This window comes from Chinchilla lanigera, unplaced genomic scaffold (assembly GCF_000276665.1).
Source record: "Chinchilla lanigera isolate Chin_1 unplaced genomic scaffold, ChiLan1.0 scaffold00006, whole genome shotgun sequence".
Taxonomy (NCBI): Eukaryota; Metazoa; Chordata; class Mammalia; order Rodentia; family Chinchillidae; genus Chinchilla; species Chinchilla lanigera.
In genome coordinates, this window is record NW_004955407.1 from 40,227,824 (window position 1) to 40,249,048 (window position 21,225).

Below are 21,225 nucleotides of genomic sequence, written 5' to 3' on the forward strand. Positions count from 1 at the left end.
ATATCACTTCACACCTTGTTGGAGGTGGATAATAAAAGAAGTGTTCAATGCTGATGAGGTTGTAGGCCCCCAGATCCCCATATACAGTTGGTGAACCGGATGTGAAAGGTGCTTCCAGTCAGAAAACAGACCACTTGTTCTCTAAGACCTTAAACTTCAAGGCACCACAGCCCCCCACCCCGGGGTTCTACCCAGACAGATAAATACACACACGTTCACTCAGAATCCGTACACAAGTGTTCACAGCAGAATTACTGTGTGAACCCAAAGCAGAAACAACTCAGATGTCCATCATGGAGTGGACAGGAGAGTCCTCAACTCCAGGAAGATTGAACCACTGAGAGGGACCATGGCAGCAGGCATGCATGCACCTCAAATAATTCGGCTAAACCACAGGAGTTGCAGACCAGACTCACATGCTGTCTGACCCAGAGTATGCAAAATATCCAGGAAGTGCACATCTGTAGGAATAGACACAGAATAGCTGTAGCCTGGAGCTGCGGGGAGGAATCAGAATTGACTGCAAATGGGTAGGAGAGATCTTGGTTTTGGTGATGGAAACATTCTAAATCTAAATTATGCTGGTATTTGTACAACTCTCTAAATGTACTAAAATATTATATTATTATTATTATTATTATTATTATTATTATTATTATTAATTTAAGAGACAGGGCTTGCTATGTTCCTCAGGCTGACCTTGAACTCCCGGGCTCAGGCGATCTTCCTGCCTCAGCCAGAGTAGCTGGGATTACAGATGTACACTGTTACAGGGAGGGTTTGTACTAAAATTATTGAATTGTATACCTAAAAATGAATGGAGCTTATGTTGCTGAGCTATATCTCAATGAAGGTGCTTTACAAAACAGGAATGGGCCACTTATTTCACATTGTAAGCCGTGCTTGAGACAGGCTGGCCCAGGAGGGTTTGGGCACATACAGCACCAGCAGCCGAATGGCACTGGTTTTCATTTTCGTCCCATCTTCAGACTTTCTATTACAGAAGAGTTGCGTTCAACGGCCAAACCTTGCAAACCCAAGAAAGTAGAGACGATAGCTCATGGCAGAGACCCAGCAGGGCAGCACCTTCCCGCTTCATCCCCCACATGCCTGCTTTCCTACAGTCCCTCTTTGTTTGGGGCTCTACGGCCTTAGTGCCAAATCACAGAAAGTGTGACATTGGAGCATCCTGTCCCTATGAAGTTTCCCTAATGCAAAGTGTTCTTAAACAGTCAGTGCAAAGTTGTCACTGCAGCCTTAGTGAGCCAAAGACCCCTTCCGCAGCCCCAGAGTCCCAGAGCCACTGAGCTCAGCCCCATCCCCTGCTCTCTGTCCCTGTAGTGCCCATGGTGGGGAAAAGTTCACCACACCCTGGCCCTCCTGGCTCCCCACCCCCCAGGGGGATCCACAGCTCTCTGCCCCACTCTACTCTCCTCTGGCTTCTCCTCAAGTTGCCCTCCCTCCAGAAAGCAGCCTTCCCCTCCATGCACACTTACTTGTGGCCTTGTATTTTGCCTGGAATCTGGCCCTACCATTTGCTCCTAATGAATGTAGATTTAAAGAAAAAATTAACCAGTCTTATTAGCTATCCTTGGGAAAGAATGGTCAGTCTAGTTAACCCAGGCCCAGTACAGAAGTCAATGTTATTTATTTTTTTTTAAATTGGGTCAGTTTGTCTGTTTTATTGGTTTTTAAAGAAACTGTGTTATTGCATTTGCTCTTTTGGCTGTTTTTTATTTCATCACATACTTTCTATTTCCCCTCAGACACCACTCGACTTTAATCCCTGGTTGCTGAAATGATCTTCTGTCTTCTGCATCTTTACACTTTGTAAATTTTATTAAAATATATTGCATATAGATCATTCTGTGTCCACTTGGCAGAATCTTTCAACATTTTTAAATTGTGTGTCCATTAATTACAGGAATATTTCTTGAATTATTGGTCTATTTTTATTTCTTTTAAAGTGACTGTAATTATATATGTATTGTACCATCTTTACCTGGTATCTATGCACTCTATTCTCCTAGGAATGATTTCTACTCTGTGTTTGACTTTCTACTTTTTTTCTTACTCATCTTAACTCTCCGTATTGTGTTTTCTGCTGTGAATATTCCAATGTGTTCCTTCAAATTTATTAAGTTACATGGTCTCTCATTTCCCAGGTTCTTCTTGTTTAGCTACTTCATTCCTGAGTTACTTTACTTCTGACTTACAGTGCTACTGCAAGCTGGAATCATTTTTCCACCATGATAGTTTTTATAGGATTTGTGTCCAAATTTTGTTGAGTTACTTCCCATAGTCCAAATATTGCTTTTGCTAATTTTCAACTTTTTTCTTTGACAAAGACATGAGGTTAAAACTTTCCCCTTTGGTTCCATTTTATAAGGCATTCTTCAGCTGATGAGGAGAGACTTTCTACATGAGCTGGTGACATAAATAAGCCCATCTGGCCTTCTCCCAGACATTATCTGGAAGGACTCAAATGTTACCCCATTTCTCAGCTGGACCTAAGCAGAGAGGCTTCCACATGTGGCCACATTTTCCAGGCAGCTGTCCTGTTGTACTGAGATGGGACTGTCCCGTTCCACATTGATTTCATCTCTCACAGGCTGAGTCTTCTAGCACTGCCCTGCTGCCATGGGCCTTCTCCCTCTCAGGCTCAATTTGCTTCCTGGACCCAGCATCCCCGGCAGAGGTCTTTGCCCCTGAAAGGACACCTGCAGCACATGTCTGAGACCAAGGGGCACTCCGTGGGTCTTTCGGAGAACTCTCACAGCCTCCTCACTTTCACCCTGAACTCATACGATTCTCCCCAAGGCTGGGAGATGTCTGAGACAAAGTTGCCCAGGCTTCCATCCCCAAAATGCTCGTCCGCTTCTGGCAATGACACCTGCCAGCTGTGTCCCAGTTCTGTGACTGTGGTTCAGTCCCAGGGGCTGTCCCCTCCCATAGCCCATAGCCTGCTGTCTGCTGCTGGCCCTACTGGTCCTGCGGTTCCAGCCCCTGTCCACACCCTGCTGGGTCCTAGAGCTGCTGAGAGTCCCCATCACTGGGTTCTCTTGCCAGTATCATCCCCCTGCTTTTTCTTTGGCCACCCGATGCTGTCCATTTTCATTTCAGGACAAGGTCAGTGTCCCAAAACGTTGACACTGACACACCTCCACCATAAGGCCAGCTCCATGTGTGTATTTCCAAATACACTTCAGCCAAAATGGAAATTCATTTCTTTTCTTCCAAGTGTAGCGTGCAGTCTGCATTCAGTTTCTGTGGCCTCTTTTCTTTTAACATTAAATTTTTCTCCCTCAACTGCTTTATTAAAATTTCTGTCACAAATAAAAAATCAAGAGTTCTAAACACGTGACAGTAGACTCCCACGGAAGCGTCTCTGTGACTCAGGACTCTACGGACTGCTTCACAGTGCACCTATCGCATCCGGCCCTCACCCTCGCGGGTCCCCCTGCTTCTCCTCAGGTGCAGGCACTGCAGCCAGGATGCTCCAATGGATGGCTCGTCTCTCAAGGCCGCACTCTGAAATCTCGGAGACTTGGTGGCTTCCAAGTTGACCCCGTGCTTGTAACTATTGCTCAGTTCCTGGCACATCCCTCCAGCAACATCAAACACACAACTTTGATGAAGGAAGATACATTTGCTTTTTCAAACCTGAGACCCAAATTGAGAATGAGTACTGCACGATTTAGTGCAGAGATAAACAAGGTCAGCTGAGAGCCAAGGACCGGCTCCTGGATCACCAGCCCTGAATCTAGTTCCGGAGCTTGGGCTTGCCAGAGCTGGCTGGAGAAATAAGTACAACGTGTCAATCAGGAGAGCCCAGGGCAGCGCCAAGTCATTCCTGAGACCCCGTACAGGGGAATTCTTGCAGGCTCCCATGAGAGGTGGACAGCCTACGAGAGAGGAGAGGCCGTGCAGAGGCATGCTCTGGCTCCTCACAGTGGCTGGCCCCGCATCTCCCACACGGAGTGCGTTCTTACTCCCGATTTTACTCTTTCCTCTCTTTATTTGGCCCACAGGCCACCTTTCACCCTTCACTTTTCAAATAAACTTTTGGCACCATTTTTGGTTTGTCTCTTCCAATTCTGTGTGCGAGGCAATTCTTTGTGGAATTACTCTTATCCAGGACTGGGGAATACTCCCTGACTGCAAATTCATCTGTTGCATGGAGAAATGCTTATTTACTGTCACCCAAAAACGAATCTCATATGGAGATTCGTCCCCCTGAAGTCCCTCTTTCTGGTCTGGACACCAGCCCTTCTATGTAACTTCTATGTAACTTCCTCTTCTATGTAAACAGGAAGTTCTGGATGAGCGGGAGGGACCCTGTGCTGTCGGTGAAGCCCCCAAGGGCTAGGAGGACAGGTGCCATTCATTTGCATCCCAAGGAGACAGAGTACAGGGAACAGGAGCGGGGAAGGAAGTCACAGATAGCACAAAAAAGCGTAGAACGAATTTCACATTCGGAGGCAGAGGCACTGAATTCTGACCTGTATTTGTGCTGTGCACTGACAAACAGGTAAGAGCTCAGCTTTTCCGAGAACGTGAGCTGAGAAGACCAGTGTGCCGGGGGCTTCCCCAGGGCAGCAGGAGGCGATGACGCCCTTAACAGCGCCAGGCTGGAGTCCCTTCACCTCTTCTCCCCTTCCAGTGTCACTACAAGTAAAGTAAGAGAGTGGTGCCTAGACGCCCACAGCCTCTGGCCAAGTGCGTCTCACTACTGTACCCTGGCAAGGCACTCCGCACGCGGAGCAAGTCTGTAGACTTCATCTACAAAGGCAAAGCTCAGATGTTTTGCACTTAATCTGCCAGTACTGAGACACATGCTTCTGAGTCCCAAAGCACAAGATGAGGTGCTCACAGTTCACCCTGTGAAGGGATCGTTTGTGACACAGACGAGCCAATAACAAGCTGCCTGTGACCGGGATACAAATGGTGATATGTTCTCAAGCACACATTCCAAGAAGGAAAGCACATCACTGGCATATTTAGCAGTGTGGCCTTAACTCAGGTTTCCTCTTTCCATTGGGAACAGTCCCGGAAGGAGGTGGGCGGATGAGAATGTCCTTTCAACTTTAGATGGGACAATTTCCCCAGTGGCATTAGGTACCATTTAAGAAACAAAGTGTGACCCATAGCACCGTCTTCTCCCCAGAGAGATGCAGGGTCCAAAGCAAGATGGTGCCAGTTCCGTGGATGATAAAACATACAAATCGCTGGGGGAAGGGAGTGTGGCTTTCACAGTGGGAGTCTCACTGGGTCAAAGGAATTGAGAGCTGTGTACAAACTGTGAAATGACTTCATTTGGAATATCTACATTTGTATTATATTCTACTGATACTGGTTTAAAAGACTTTGATAGCCAGTAAGATATTTTGAAAAATAAAAGCCTCTAGGTTTCACTTTAGTACAAAATTGTGCAATTTTTCTAACACAATGTGAGGGGAGCCACAGAAATAGCAAGCAATGTTGGCGAGTTGTTACCTGATACAAAAAGTCTAGCGCTGTTACTCTGCCTGGTCTCTCCGGTGTATCTGTGCCGCGTGATGCAGCGGTAGTTATACAATCCATCTTCATTCTGTACATCTTTAATATACAAGGCTCCCGTGGATGTGATGAGAAATCTAGATCCTGAAACAGAAAGAAAGAATTGCTTAGTTAAAGTGGGGCGGAAGCAACCCAGGCACGGAGACAATATCCTTGGAGAATTTATTTTCTCCTGAAGAAAGCTTTTTGCAAAGGTTGAAATCAGGTATGTTAGTTAAGGATCCAATGCCTTTCCACTTCTCAGCTGGCCTAAAGCAGGACATTTTCACTGGGCTGTTCCACAGGGAATATACACTTAGCAATTACAACCTCACAGACCTGTGCTTTACCTCATGTATTTACCTTATGACAACAAAGCTGGCATATCATCGGAGTGTAGCTAATCTGGCAGATTTTCATGAATCATTACCTACTGCTTAGAAGGCAATACATTAAAGGAATATTAACTTTCTTTGCGAATTTATCTTCCATGAAAGTATACACTCGTGCCTTGATTTGAAAGATTGTAATAAAGGCACAAAAATGTGAGATTATAAAACACTGAGCTATTCCAGAAACCTTCCAGAAAAGATTGTTTTATCCCTAAAAATAATAATAATAATAATAACCAACATTTATTGTTATATTCTAGAGCAGAGATTTACTTTTCCTGTATTCAGTGTTTTAGAAAATTTTGCTATTTTTCAAGAACTGATTTTTAAAGTGATTGACAAACTAGGGGATAAAAAATATTTTCACTCAGGGAAAAAGACCATGCTCAGCTTCCTCCTACACCATGAGCACAGAACAAGTTTCCTCAATGTGCACATCTCTAGTTGTGCAGAAATGACGAATATTCAGATAAAATTTCAGTGCTGGGTTAAGAAGCATGCGGATTTTGTTTTCCATCTGAACACAGAAATGTGTCAGGATAATTTTCACTGTTTCATTACAATTCTAGGACACAACGAATGAAGACATAAAAGCAGCCTTCAGGGCAAGTGGTTTCTCCTTCGAGTGGGGGACCCAACACGCTCCACCCAGAGCCAGCCCCACCTCCGGAGTGTTTGTGCGAGTGAAATGATTCCAGGTGAATGACAACATGACTCATGTCTAGGAAAAAGATTAAAACGCCAAAAATCATATCTTCTTTTATTTTTTGTTTGTTCCTGGGACCAGTTCAAACTCCTGAGCTTCATTTTGATCAGAATTGTCAGGAGTGTTGACTTCACTGTTTTCAAGTCTCAAAATTTCAGCCGCAAACACAAGTCCCACTTCCCTTGGCCATTTCCTGTGGGACTATACTTTCTCCACAGGACAGTTGCTCAGTAGAAATGCCTTATGATTTCTGTATGGGTTATATCTGGAGTCCCCCAAAACTTCCTGCCCTTATGAGCTAAGGCTTTGCCAAGGTACTTGGATTGCGGGACTCAGCTGACTTGCTATTAGGAGGGGGATGTTGGAGACCACTACAAAGTGGCTCTGAGAAGGATTTAATATTAACCAATTGGCTTTCTGTGTTTACTTGTGAGTTGTTGGAAGCTTAGGCACCTTGTCTGCAGATAAGCAGCGGAGTCATTGAAAGTGAACCTCTGTGAGTCGCTGGTCACCCTGAGGCCTGTATTGGCCTGTGAAGCTGTGACACCTCAAAGGACAAAGCCACAGCTGAGGATGTCTGGCTCCAACCCCCATTTAACCATAAGGAGACTGCAGCTGCAGGCTTCACACTCCTACGATAAATACTAACCTACAGATAAGGAAGTTCTCCTGATTGACAAAATTTACTATTTGGGAAAAGTCTCCCAAGGTCCTGCTCAGATTCCTGCATTTTTTTGAGTATCCTTCTCCTTTGTTTGAAAACCAAATAAATACGGGCTGCCCAGAGAAGTCTTTGTCTAACCCAGAGAATTTTGAATACTGTAAGAGAGTGAGACCCTCCTGGAGCCGTGAAATCATTTCAGTTGTCTCATTTATTTAAGCCTTCACCTTCCACACATTTGAGAGATTGCAGGCCTGATCAGCCTGCAGTAACTAAGGGTTATTTAACCCGAAAGGGTAATCTGCTGAGAAGAGATAGATCACGGGGGGGGGGGGGAGGGGGATGGCCTGGGAAGTTATCGCTCCTTCCCTGTCTCCTCCCTTTTCTCTCTGCTTCCTGTCCTCCATGCCCTGAGCAGCCCTCCTCTGCCTGGCCCCTCTACCATGCTGCCCTGCTTTGGAGCCACTGACCATGGACTGAACCCTCTATGAGCTGTCAGCCAAAGTAAACCTCTCCTTTAATTGTGGGTGTTGGTTTCTATGTCTCAGTGTTGAGAAAAATGACTGAGACAGTCCCTTTGCAAGATGAGAGCAATTCAGGAGGATATAGGAGTGAAAAACACATGAAAAACAAATACCCACCTAGAATAAGCTTTTCCAAAGAATATAAGTTAATCATTAAAATAGTATACAGTGTCTCTAAGTAATACTTAAACTGTTAGACAATTCTATTGGGATACTTATTTTAAGATAGATTGTAAATATGCTAAATACTAGAAAATTGGAAATGTCTCCCAATGCCACATATTCTAGACAATTCTGCTTTATCCTCTCCCAACAGAAAGTGATTAGAAATATCCTTTACTGCTTGTCATGTGTCTAGCTGCTCCAAGCGTTCCTTACTAATATGTCTTCTACTTAACAGAAACAATGTTTTTCTTTCAGATATTTGCATGTTTATATAATTTCTTTAATAACTAGTTCCTTAAAGTATAGTTTGATAGGCAGATAGGAAGATAATATAAGTGACTGATGGCCCTTTCCAGTGTGGAACGTTTTCATGAGAGTGGACAGCCCACCCATGCTGGAAGAGAGGAGAGGTCTCGGGGGCCAGGACAGTGGCTGCCTGCCTCACCTTCCCCGTGGACTCCTGAGGGGGCTGTTTTCTCCGGTACGTTTCATTTAATCAGTCCATTTGCTCCTGAAATATTTAACCTTTTGTTTACGTACTTCTGGTGAAAATAAGACTCTCTACGACATGCCATTTCAGACTCATGTGGGCCTTGTATGCCTTAAACTCCTGAGATGCTCACAGCTGTAGAGAAGAGGTTCACCAAGTTTCTGTGCCGTGAACAACACTTTAGAACATAAAGTGAGGTGCAAGAGAGGAAACCTGTGATTGAGAGAGGGCACAAAAGTGGGACCCTTGGGTGCAGCCTCAGCTCGAAAGGAGCTCCAGACTCTTGGGGACAATGGGCACAGCAAAGGCATTTGAGCACTGTATGTCGGGGACCTGTGGTACCGAGTGTATATCCTTCCTGTTCCTCAACTTGCACTGTGCCCCACTTGCTGCCTTCCATTCCCAGGAGCTTTCGAGTTGTATGCAGTTGATGTTTGATCATTCACATCCTTCAAAGGATCAACCAATGAATTCATTCATATATGCAAATGTTAAAATGCAAAGTATTGGTATCAATCAAATGTAAACACACACTCTCTCTCCCACCCTCTCTCTCTCTCTCTCTCTCTCTCTCTCTCTCTCTCTCTCTCTCACACACACACACACACACACACACACATCCTTTGACTACTCAGAACTGTCTGGAAATAGAATTGAGCAAGGCTAACATTTTACGAATAACTTTATTTTCCTTGGAGAACTCTCGGTGTTTTAGAGGGAAACATTTCTAAACTGAGTTCATTCTGTTCATCACGCTAAACACTGAAAGACTGAACAGCAGGGGATGATTTCTGCATTTGGGGTCCGCGTTGTCAGGCACACAGGTGACCGCACCACACTGCCTTGTTCCTGGGAAGGCTGTCGCAGGAGCTATCTTGGCTGCTCCGGGTGAGTAAATGGCCCCAGCCTCCAGGTGTCTGACCCCTGGCTGTGCTTCCTCCCTTATTCCTGGGCAACTCGCTAGCATGGCTTCCCTTTGCTCCCATGTCTCTGTCAGCACACTGAGCCTGTGATGCACTCAGTGTGCTGAGAACTGGAAAGTGGGCACCCCGCACCAATTATTTTGCATGAACTAAAAGTCAGTAGGTCATGAGCACTGCTACAGCGCCTCCCCAGCATCACAGCTTTGCATCAGTGCCACTAAAATAAGTCCACAGCAAAGTACAGCTCTGCCAGCTTTGCTCTGCCAGCACTGGGGCTGGTGAGACATGTCTATGTAGAGAGGCAAAGCTACCACAGAAAATAGGGCACCAGCCCTCATGGTGCTGGGGACACTCAGGGCAGAAATTCTGCAGCCTCAGTCTTCCCTGCCATGCTGAGGGGTGAGGGGTGCACAGGGCAACGTCCTCTGCAGCCAGATCTGCTGCCTTTCTGAGTTTTCTAGACAACCGAGTCAAAGGCAGAGATTAAAGTAACAGCAATTCTAGAAATCTATTCTGCTAAACCATGGGTCACTGAAGCACAAAGCCTCAACTTTAAGATGTGATCTACAGAAGGCAGGCACGTGTGCCCTCTAGAAAGAGAGAGACCGGGGCTGAGGCTGGAAGGTGCTATGCTCTGCATGAACAGGAAAACAGGCTCCAGGGCTGCACCCGTTCTGGGCCAGCATCGCCCTGGGGTCCAGGAACGTGAGATAGCACAAACACTAAACACCTACAAATAATTAATCTTATGAGTTAAAGTACCCATGGTTGGTTTATTTGCTCAGTCTATTTGCTAATTTTTCCATGTTTATCCACAGAGTCTAAGGATCGTTCCATGGTTCCAGGGAAGCAAGCTCACCTCCTTTGCAAGGGTCCTCCCCAGGGAAGAAAGAAACATGGGCTTTGCAGTCCACTGAATCAGGACCCTCAAGCTGCCATGGTCATGTTATACTATGTGACCTCGGTGAATCATTCAAATCTCTGAACATTGGTTTGTTCACCTGGGAAAGAGAATTGATGGGAAAACCCTCTTTGTGGTCCTGTGGCAGATCAGATTCACACCTGGGTGTCAGGACAGTCACCTCATGAGGTTGCTGCTCAGTAGGGTGGCCGTGGCCAATGATAATAGTGTACTGTGTGACTCACACTTCAAAATAACTGAGAAAGCACGTTTCAGATACCAGGGAAAAGATAAGTGGGATGATGGGCAGATCTGCTCGATTTGATCTTTTCACGCTGTGTATACACAGACATACAGAGTCGATGCATCCTACCCCATAAATACATACACTCATGACTTGTCAATTGAAAATATTAATAAAAATTAAATGGTATCCGTACAAGTAAAGGTATTGTGATACTTTTTGGCTGTTTTGACAAGAAATGGATGAATCAACAGGTGACTGAGGCTGCCAGCCAGGAAAGACCCCACCGCACATGATGTGGGTGTGTTATTCTAAACTATTTGTTGAATGGATGCTAGACGGAGGAGTCTATTATTGCTTATATTCAAAACATCTCTTCTTAGGTTGGAGTAAAAAGAAAGCTAAAATGTGTCTGTAACTATTCAACATACTCCTTTATGTGTGATACACATTCCCCTCCAGGAATGACTATACAGTACTGTTACATGAAAATGACAGCATTTTGAGATTTTAATGTTAATCATTCTTTCATTATTTCCTCTGGCTTTCGTTGCAGAGCTGGATCAGATCTTCCATAGTGCCTATACTGTTTTCAAGAAGACTTTAAAAGCATGCTTGACTTTTCACTTGGGACTGTTTCTCAGTGTTTTCTTTGGTCTCATTATTGCCATCTGAACTGAGCTAATAGTAATTAACGGTGCAGATGGTTGTGCTCATAAGATACTGAATGGCAGCGCGACGCATTGCAACCTTCAGCTGCTGTGCCTCCGGCTGGCACAGGCAGCCCTACTCTGCAACAGGAGAAAGCCTTGTCCTGTGCAACCACAGTGTCTGGAAGGAAGAGGAAAATGAGACTGACACCTAGGTACAGAGCATTAGAAATGAGATGAGCCCACAAATGAATATCTCACAATTTTTAGTTGGGAAGTTAAATCAACATGAACTAAAATAGAAGCAGAAATAGAAAAAGACCCATGATGACTCTAAAGTTATCAGTGTCTCTTAATTCAGTGCGGGCTGGAAAGGAGCCTGACTGCTGGCCTGGGTCCCAGGCAGCACCATGTGTGCCATGATCTGATAGGGGCTGAGGCCGCGGCCGGGAAGATGATTCCTTAAAGAATTGTGTTGAAAGCTGCATCTGAGAGTGAGAAATGGGAAGCCCCAGGATAAGACACCTGCTCTGACGTGGGGGTACTTCAGAGTGCGATCTTAGAAAGAGGACCCTTGCCGATGGCATAAGTTAGGATACAATGGGAGGAGATGGCCCCTAATCCACTTCTGAACAGAATCTATTAGAACTTGACCACACCCATGAAAATTAAAATGAGATGTTATTTCCACCTAGGAGACCCAGGAAGAAACACTCACAGTTTGATGATATGTGATCTTGAGCACAGTGGCAGGGTGTGAACCCCTCTTGGGAGTGTAAGTTGGTGAGAATTAGGCACAGCTCTCTGTTCCCTGGGGATCCTCAGACAGAGGTACACATTAATATACTCCCCTCAAATGCCCTGTAATGTTATGTGAAAAGTTAGAAATTGTAAACCAACTGGAAGGCCAACCAAGGGGCAAATAAGTTAATAAATTAAGATACATTCATATCCCACAGTCATTTAGAAGTTAGTATGTGAGGCCTGTACTTTTTGGCAAGAACCTCCTTGACATCTAGTGTAATCACAGAACAGGTGATGCTGGGTACCCAAGACAATGAGCGTGTGTATATGCAAATGCAAAACTTGCATATGCAAATGATGGACTGCAGACCTTCTGGCACCATGGAAATGTTAACTGGAGCCTCTGACTGCAGGAGTGGATTGGGGATGGGAGGAGTTGACGTCTGGCTTCACACCATCATGCACTGGACTATCTTGTGTGAAGACTACTGCTGCGCTCCGTGTGTGGTTCTGCTTTATTTTGCAAAGGGACTCAGTGGGTGTCTTGTGTCTGGACTGGGAAGTACAGACCAAGCCAGAAAAGAGGACAGCACGGAGGACGGAGGCCTGGGCTGGCATGGATGGGGGCAGATGCGGCAAAGGAGGCTTCCGATCTGCTTGCTTTCCAGGAGGGTCACTTCCCAGCATGGCTGACAGCAGAAGGGAGACCTTCAGCACCCACTCTGGGCTGTGCTGTCCTCCACCCCCATGTGTCACCGTCACCAAGTGATCGGATCCACTGCGGGGCCACCGCCTGCCCAGAAGCGCTGGCTTCTCATCATTGTCCAGAGTGAGGCAGCAGCAGCAGCAGCCTTTCGGGGACAGAGCCTCTGCAATCTTCTGTTCCTTTCCCACCTTGCACAGAGCTCAACTCAATGACTGCTCAGATAATGACCCAAAAAACATGTACTTTTATTTTTTTCTCTAAAAATAGGATCAGTAAAATGACGCATCATAATGAGGGGGTTGGGTGTTACCTATCGCCTTGCCTGATCTTTGTTAGAACGTGTTCTTTGCGTGAAAAAGCTACCAAGACAGCCAGGAAGTCCTGACATCGCGATGTGGATCATGAGCCCTTGAGCTGCTGGAAGAGATCATTTGACCAGGAATAAAGATGTTACCACCCTCCGTGGTACTGGGGCTAAAGGAAGACTTGCAATCCCGAGCTGAGTCTGACACATAAGGAGTGATTTGGGATATATATGTTTAAATTCCCTGAAAGCAATTTTAGGAAGACATTTTTCTCATGTAAATAAAATCCTCTCAGTGAGCTTCTCCGGCAGTTAAATGAGGCTCAATTACACGCTGCTAATTTAAGCCTGCACACTGCATTCCGACTGTATACCTAATTACCCCGTTTAGTTTGTTAATGATCAGATCCTTGCCTGTGCTGCTATCGGAGTCAGTCATTAATCTCCACTCTAGTTAGCTGTCTAGTTGCTTACAGGAATAAATCCTTGGAAAGCTTAGGATCTGATTTTTAAAGGAATTACTCTAAGGGTTTTTTTTTTTTTTTAATAAAAAGCACCAAGTCAGCTGGTAAAATGTAAGTTGTAGTTTTTGCTTTATAGGATGAGCCACACAGTTCTGGGCACTGATCTCTCCAAGCAAATATTTCAGTTGGAGAAGAGTATCTCCGCCATAGTAGGAGTAAAGAGACAGAAACTTGATCAAGTGTGGTCAGGGCCCCGAAGAAAATTAAGACACGAATCTAGCAAAGGTTAGGGGTGATGGAAGGAAGCTAAAGAGAGCGGCTGCGTTCACAGGAGGGTGAAGGCCGGGCCTCCAGCAAAGCGTGGTGTGGATGAGTCTGGGGAAAGAAGGTTAGAAGAAGGGAGAAGGAGAAGCAGGCGAAAGAGCCCAGAGGTGGGCAGCTTCTGGCACGCTCCAGGGGCAGGCAGGAGCCACATCAATTCGGAAAGTGGACCTGGTGGGACGCAGCTGTGGCCTTCATTCAGGGGTGAGGTGAAAGCCGTGAGGACCAGGGGAGCCCAGGTTCGGGGAGCAGCGCTGCGCGGGTAAGGAAGAGTCCCTGCCGGAGGCGGTGAGGTCAGTGCTGGCTGTCATGAGTGCATTGTTTTGGACTTGGGAGAATTACAAGTAGCCCTTCCAGAGATGCAGACAAAATAAGAGGAAGGCGCCATCCTCTGTCTGCTGCCCATATCCTGCTAATATTTAGTAGAGCTCCATCGACTTTATTTCCTACCCCGCAGACTCCTGCATCTTGCGGCTGGAAGGGAATGTGTATTTCATGCTGAGCCCCTCTTCCAGCTCTGGCTGTGTCGTGCCACCCTGACTAGAAGCCATGTGTTCAAAACAGGAAAAAAATAGAGGGAAGGAAGAAGAGAGGCGGCCCTTGATCCACAGGGACGATGCTCACCTGCTCTCGCCGCTGACCCAGGCAGAACTGTAGACCCAGGCCTGTGGGTGGAGCAGTGAAAGCTAACTGCAGAGTCTGCCTGCCCGATGCGGACGATCTTTCATTATAGGGTTAGACTGCACAAACAGGACCCTACAGACGCAAGTAGAGCCTGCGCTGTGCGGCGGTCACTTACTGCTTTGGGGTACTGGCTATTCACACTGTGGATGCAGCCTACCGAGAGGCTAGGAAATCAATTTCATGGGTTATAATTTTAGTTTTTCAAAACAGAAGACCACAGAATATGTCAGCACGTATCTAACAGTAGGAGTAAGTGTTGTGTGAATGTTTTGTTTCAGTGCAGTGTGCATAGGATCCTGCCCGTGTACATGTATGTACGTGTGTATGCATGCCCACTGGCTCACGACCTAAAATGTAATTTTCATATTGCATTTCCTACTGCAAATCAGGGTAAAAGATGTTGAAAGAGCCCGCTCCATCTCTTAGAATCACATTGTTTTTCTTTGGCTGTGCTTCCAGTCTAACTTTCCTTTTGCATATTAGCTGCTTTCTCTGAGCTTCTCAAAGTTTTCTCTTCAAACATGAAGGTTGGCAGCAGACTATTCTCCAGTGTAGACAAGAATTTTGTGAGCTTCCACCAACAGCAGACCCTGCCTTGGACCTGAAGGATCAGCTCCGGGGAGGACAAGAACAAGAGGACAAGGATCTCTGGGGAGGAAAGAACCATGCTGAACAGCACTATCACTGTGCCAGGCCCCTAAGCAACTAACCACAGCACGGTGGTGATGACAACCACAGTGACACATATCCAGGAAGTCAGTGCCCAGGGCACTGGGACACTGGACCGCTGGACAGCAGCAGTCTTCAGGAGGGAGGAGGCCAGGAGCTGCACTGGGGAGTCCTGGCTACTCCCGAGAGAAGCATCAGGGGCACTGCATCTAGACCTGAAAGGAAGAAGGCCCTTTGGCCCTTTTACGATACTCACCCACAAATGCCATTTCACCCCATCTTCACTGGCTGGGCACCTACTTCCTGTCTGAGAAGTCGGGCCTGTGCTTGATAGTTTATCTGAGGCTCACATGTTCTTACTTGATCTAATCTTCAGAGCAAAACCAAGGGAATTGAGGCCATTTGAAAATTCCCTTCCTCGCCAGGTGAGCCAGGCAGTGTTCCTTAAAATGGTCTGATGGAAACCTAAGCATTGTCACTTTAGGCTTTGAAGAGTGTGTCCAGACCTTCCCAAAACCACTACAAGGACATTCTGGGCAGGGTGCTATGAATTCCCTGCTCGAGGCTAAGCCACTCTTGCTTTGTTTCATTCCCTGTATTTTTCTTCTCACATTTCTCTCCTTGGCAGCTGCTTACACGTTCCATGTAGAGCACATTCGCTCGTCCCTGCTTTTATTAGCGAACCTCAATAGACTCAGCATACGACACAACCACCCCGCGACCTTCAGACATCGACGGCAGACAGTGAGTTTGGTTTGTTCCTTCCTTCAGCGTAGCTCAACATGTGTTTAATAAAAGTGGGATATGCCTGCAAAGCACAGGAGGAGAAATCCCCAATGTTTTAAGGTAATTCGCTCTCTTCTTAAGAGAGAGTCCAAAAGGGTTTTCTCCAATGTATATTTTACTCAGCTTGATATCTTCTGATAAATTATTCTCATGTCATGCTGAGAAAGCTTCAACTTGTCATTTGAGCAAGGATATAATAAAGTCATTATAAATGTCTAGCACTGGAGCCATCTTTCTTTCATTTTTTGATTTTAAATTTTAATTAGAGAATAGCCTTTTAAGTAACTGATATTTTATGTAGAGAAATAGCAAAATGAGGCCCAGAAAACAAAAGACAATGTTATTAAAAAGTCTTCTAACTTGTGGACACCACTTCTTTGTGGAAAATCCTAAAGATACCCATCATATTCAGCAAATCTTATAAGATATCATACAAAATCAAAAGCAAATTTCCATCATAGGGGCTTTAGCATTAACACCATCCATGTATATTTACTAAATTCTTTGCTAAATCCCCCAAATCACGTTTTTAGGGACTCATGCATGCTAGGTGTATTATTAGTCAGCTCTCTGTCTTTGCTGAGACATCACACCCAATGCCCAAGACTTAAAGGGGGAGAGGTTTACTTTGTTCATGGGTTCAGTCCATGGTTGGCTGGCTCCAAGGCAGAAAATGTCATGGCAGAAGGGCCTGGTTCAGCAAAGCTGCTTTGTTTATGGGAGCCCAGAAAGTAGAGCAAGGAATGTGTCAGAGCAAAACAGTGCAGGCAGACATAGACCCCAAGGCCATACCCCAGGAACACACTTTCCTAATCTCAAATTGACATACCAGGATTTATGGTCACATGAGGCAAGCACTCTACCACTGAGCACATTCCCAGCCCCCAAAACCATTTAACCACACAAACCAAGCTGATAAACAGCTCACCACTTGAACAACAGCTGAAGGCCAACAGAAGTCTGGCTTCCCCTGAGTTAGATTAATGAAAAGAGTAACAAAGCAGACCCTCAATTTTTGTGAAAAGTGGTAACCTGTCACAGTCCCTGGATGGCTGAGTTCTCCCACATCGTTCCTCACGGGCATCAGCCAATGCTTGGTGCCCGCACTGTTTGCCCTCCAAGGCCCCCATGCACAGCAAGACGAAGTTCATGCACGTGGAACAATGAACTTGCGAGCACAGCTGTTGTGAGGATGAGGAAGTGAGAGAGCAGGTGTAGGGATGAGGAGAAAGGGACAAATGTGAGCGAAGATGTCATGGGAGAAGGACAGGTTGTGAGGTCAGAGCCAGAGAGTGGGTGTTTGTCCTCTTGGATTGTCACACAGCCTTGGTATTAAGCCCATCAATTTCCTGTGCATTATGGACGCTGCCTCCTGCCACCTTCAGGGCCCCCTGGAGAGGAGCTGGGTGGGGGGAGATTAAAGCTTTCTCAGCTGAGCTTTGCTCCTGAGGCCCCAGTGCCTTGTGCATGGCTGTCAGAGCTGCCCAGCAGGGGCAGAGCCAGATCTCCATATTCACCTACAAGCTAAATGTTTTGTTCTTTTTTTGCTTTTTCTGCACAAGAGTAAAGAACTTGGAGCACATCAATCAGCTGTTGGACAGGAACATTTTTAGATGCGGATCTATAATAGCCAGCTGAGAGATGACAATCCGGGCTTTCAAGCTGACAGGTATGAATAGGAGATTTGCATAATTCATGCTCAGAAGCTGAACGGACTTTGATGGGTTGATTGCCGGTGCAACTTGTTTTGTGCCCTGCCTTTGGCTTCGTCTCTCAGGATGGCATCTGCATCATCTTCCCCGGGCTGCTGCAACAGGGTCTCATGGGCTGGGTGGCTCAAACCAGAGAAATCATCTCCTTCCACTCTGCAGGCAGGGAGTTAGGAAACCACACCCTTAGCAGGCCAAAAGGTCTCCAGAGCCAGTGGAGGAAGCAGCTTCCTGGCCTCTTCCTGCCGTGGGAACCCTGGTGTTCCTTGGCTTGTGGCAGCATCATGCAAATCCCTAACTGTCCCTCCCAGTGGCTGTGTCCTTCTGTGTCTGCATCAAAATGTCCCCCTCTTACAAGGACACCAGGCCCTGGAGTGAGGGCCCACTCCACCCCAGTGTGACTTCCTGTGAGCTCAATCAATGAGGTCTGTAATAACCCAATTCCAAATTAAGCTGCACTCTGAGCTCCTATGATGTTAGTGCTCCTTCAGGAGGACACAACTGCACCGTAATACACAGCACCTCAAAGCAGTTGTTCCCTGTCTGTGTCATAAGAATCAAACTTTAACGGAGGTAAACTGTACCCAGAGGGCTTTGCGTGGGTGAAGGATGGGTCTCTCCCCAAAGAATAATTTTGTGCAAGAACGAGTGTCAAGAATGACAGCACCTCATGATGGGTGAGGCTGGCTGTGCATGGTCACTGCTTCCTCTGCGTGTGCTGAGACCCCTGCACTGGTGCCCACAGGTGGCCGCGGCCTCCCACAGCCCTGGGAGTGAGCAGAGCTGTCTGTCTTGTGCATCTGGTCAGTGATTTGGAAGAAGCCAATTCCATGTCTAAAAATGTACAGGTGCACAAGCATGTGATGCCAATGTCTTGAGGGCAGTTGGCTTTTATGCACTTGATCTGCTTCTCTTTGAGATGAGAATGCCACGGTCTAAATGTGAACCAGGAGCCAAGAGTGCGGATCCATATAAAGACGAAAAGCCTCACTCCTTTTAACCAAATGAAATGAAATGCTTTAAGCCTGAACTCTATAGTAGTCTGATGCTTCCTTCTTTGAGGGGAAGCACCCCGACCTTAATTCCATGTGGTGATGTCACCTTCTCTCCCAGCTCTCTGTGCAGATTTCCGTGCAAGCGTAGGAGCCGGTGCAATGTCGAGACCCCTGTACCTCGCAGGCCTGGCTCCCTCTCGGCCCCAAGTAGCATGAGGCACCTCCATTCCACCCCCTAAATACTCGCCTACCAGCTGTGTTCGGGGATGTTGTTCTGCTTTCATTTCTCTGGAAATTCCTCAGGGCCAAAGACTGAAGAACTGTTCTCTCCAGAACGTCATCTTGAGGGTGGGATGTTGTAGGATGGGCAGAGGCCAGGGCCTGGAAGGTGGTTCTGCTCATCGCAGAAGAGAGGACTTCCCACTGGCTCCTTCATTCTTCCAAGACAGAGCGTCTCTCCCGGGAGGAGCAGTGCGCAGAGTGGAGATCGCACTACGGGAAGCGAGCGGGCCTGACCCAGCGCCCCCGCCCCCAGACCTTCGCAGAGAACTGCCGGTGTTGCTCTTCTCTGAGCACTTCCCGTCCCCCTTGCTGTCGCTGCGGTTATCCCACATCTGCTCATCACCATCCAGTGCATTCCTAAACCTCGGAGACACCGAGGCAAAGAGATGCTTGAGTTTCAGTCCTGTGTTTCCTAACGCTTGATCTGTTCATAGTCTAAAACACCAATGACTGTAAGCAGTATTTATATACTTCATGAAGGCTCTGCAAGCACTGGTCACCTTAGTGTAGGAGAAAGAAGATGAGTGTTTAAGCCACATTTGGAAAATTCAAGCACCAGGGAAAATATCCTCAGACAGTAAGATTACAGAGTGACCTGTAGGCCAACACCTTTGTTAAATGAAGTGTATTTCAAAGCAGTGCCTCACAGATTAAGAGTTAATTATCAAATGATACTCTTGTGAAGCATGAGCACACAATTGTTTTCTAAGAAAACACTTCAGTAAAACTCAGAAAACAATAATCACATGAATTTATTATAAGTACCCCCCAAGGTCATAGCAGGGTAGAACGTGAGCCCTTCAGATTCCTGGGATGGGGCTGCGTCATGAACCCGCAGCTCATGGGAAAGAAAGAGACCCATGCACAGGACCAGAACCACCTGGGCCCACACACCGCGCCTCTCTCCCCAGGGCCTGCTGAGCTCTGTAAAGTGCCCCTGGAGAAACGCTCCCGCTGCACGCCGCAGCATCATGGCAGCAGACAGGCTCTGAGACAAGTACCGAGCCCCGGGATTCAGTGTGACTTGTAGATTCGCGGCACAGACGAAAAGACAAAGCAGCGCGACAAAGAAGGCCAGAGGCTGCTCTTCCCGAGAAGCACGTTAGGTGGATCATGAGCTCAAATATTGACAATGACAAAAATATTTTTAAAAATAGAAGCATTCCTGAGAGATCATAAACCTGCAGCTCCACCCAAAACCCGAGCATTTAGAAAGCACGAGATGACAAACACACGCGGAGTTGATTATCTGTACTAGGTACCCTTCAAGCTGTGCTGCCCTCACGCCGAGTTGGAGACCACTTGAGCACACACCGCTCCGGAGGTGTGGTTCCCTAACTCCGTGCGGCCACAGCAGGGACCGTGAAGCGTTTGTGGATGAAAAGTCTGGAAGCCCTCAGCTCCAAAGAACGCACATCCCAAGAGTCTCCGCTGGTCCTGCCCTTCCCGTTCCACACCCACAACATGCGCCAGCCCTCCTTGTTTTCACAGACCCAGGCCGAGTGCAGCTCCTATTGTTTCCATGCAAAGAGGATGAATTTCCCTCACGAAGAAAGCTGGGATGGGACCATGGAAACACATGTGCTCAGTCACTGGGTACCTAGAGTTTATAGGAGGAGAAAATACAAAGGAAATTCTAACCTGAGACTCACTGTGCTCTATTTGTGTGTATTAAACACACACTTTTTAAAATCAAAGAATATAAGAAGTCCAAATTTTCATTCTTTAGGAGGACTTTTTTTTTTCTGGTACCGGGAATTGAATTCATGACCTCGTGTTTGCCAGGCAGGCCCTGTGCCACTGAGCTAAATCCCCAGCCCCCTAGAAGGACTTTTTAATACATTTATTTCTGACTACAAGCATAGATGCAGAGTGAAAAATGTGAAAAACAAACTATAAAGCATAAAATATGTGCCCCCATCATCCCATTACCATGGACAGCTGGTCAGCTGTCTGATCACTGCAAATATTTTTGTGTATTTCATGCTAGATGCTTTTCTACATATAAGAAGTGATCAAAAGTCATAGTGAAAGTTTAAAATTAAAATAAATTAATTACAATAGGTATAGGTAAGCTTCGGGATTTCTGCCGGGTCCATTGTGATTTCACCCTTATCATTCCTAATTGCATAGATTTGAGTCTTTTCTTTCCTTTTTTTGATAAGGTTGGCTAAGGGTTTGTTGATTTTATTTAATCTTTCAAAGAAGCAGTTCTTCAATTCATTGATTCTTTGTATTGTTTACTTCGTCTCCAGTGCATTAATTTCTGCTCTGATCTTTATAATCTCCTCTCTCATATGAGCTTGGCCTACTCCTCTTTTTCTAGAAGTTTGAAATTCAACATTAACTTGTTTATTTGTGTTTGCT

At 46.2% G+C, this 21,225-nt stretch overlaps 1 protein-coding gene across 1 annotated transcript in view; it reads right to left on the reverse strand.

The window, feature by feature from the left end:
* Dscam (Down syndrome cell adhesion molecule) overlaps window positions 1-21,225 on the reverse strand; it is a 487,830-nt gene that overhangs the window by 242,323 nt on the left and 224,282 nt on the right. Inside the window, exon 4 of the mRNA XM_005375986.2 lies at window positions 5,497-5,643. Coding sequence (XP_005376043.2) covers window positions 5,497-5,643 — 147 coding nt within the window. The remainder of the gene's footprint in view (window positions 1-5,496; window positions 5,644-21,225) is intronic.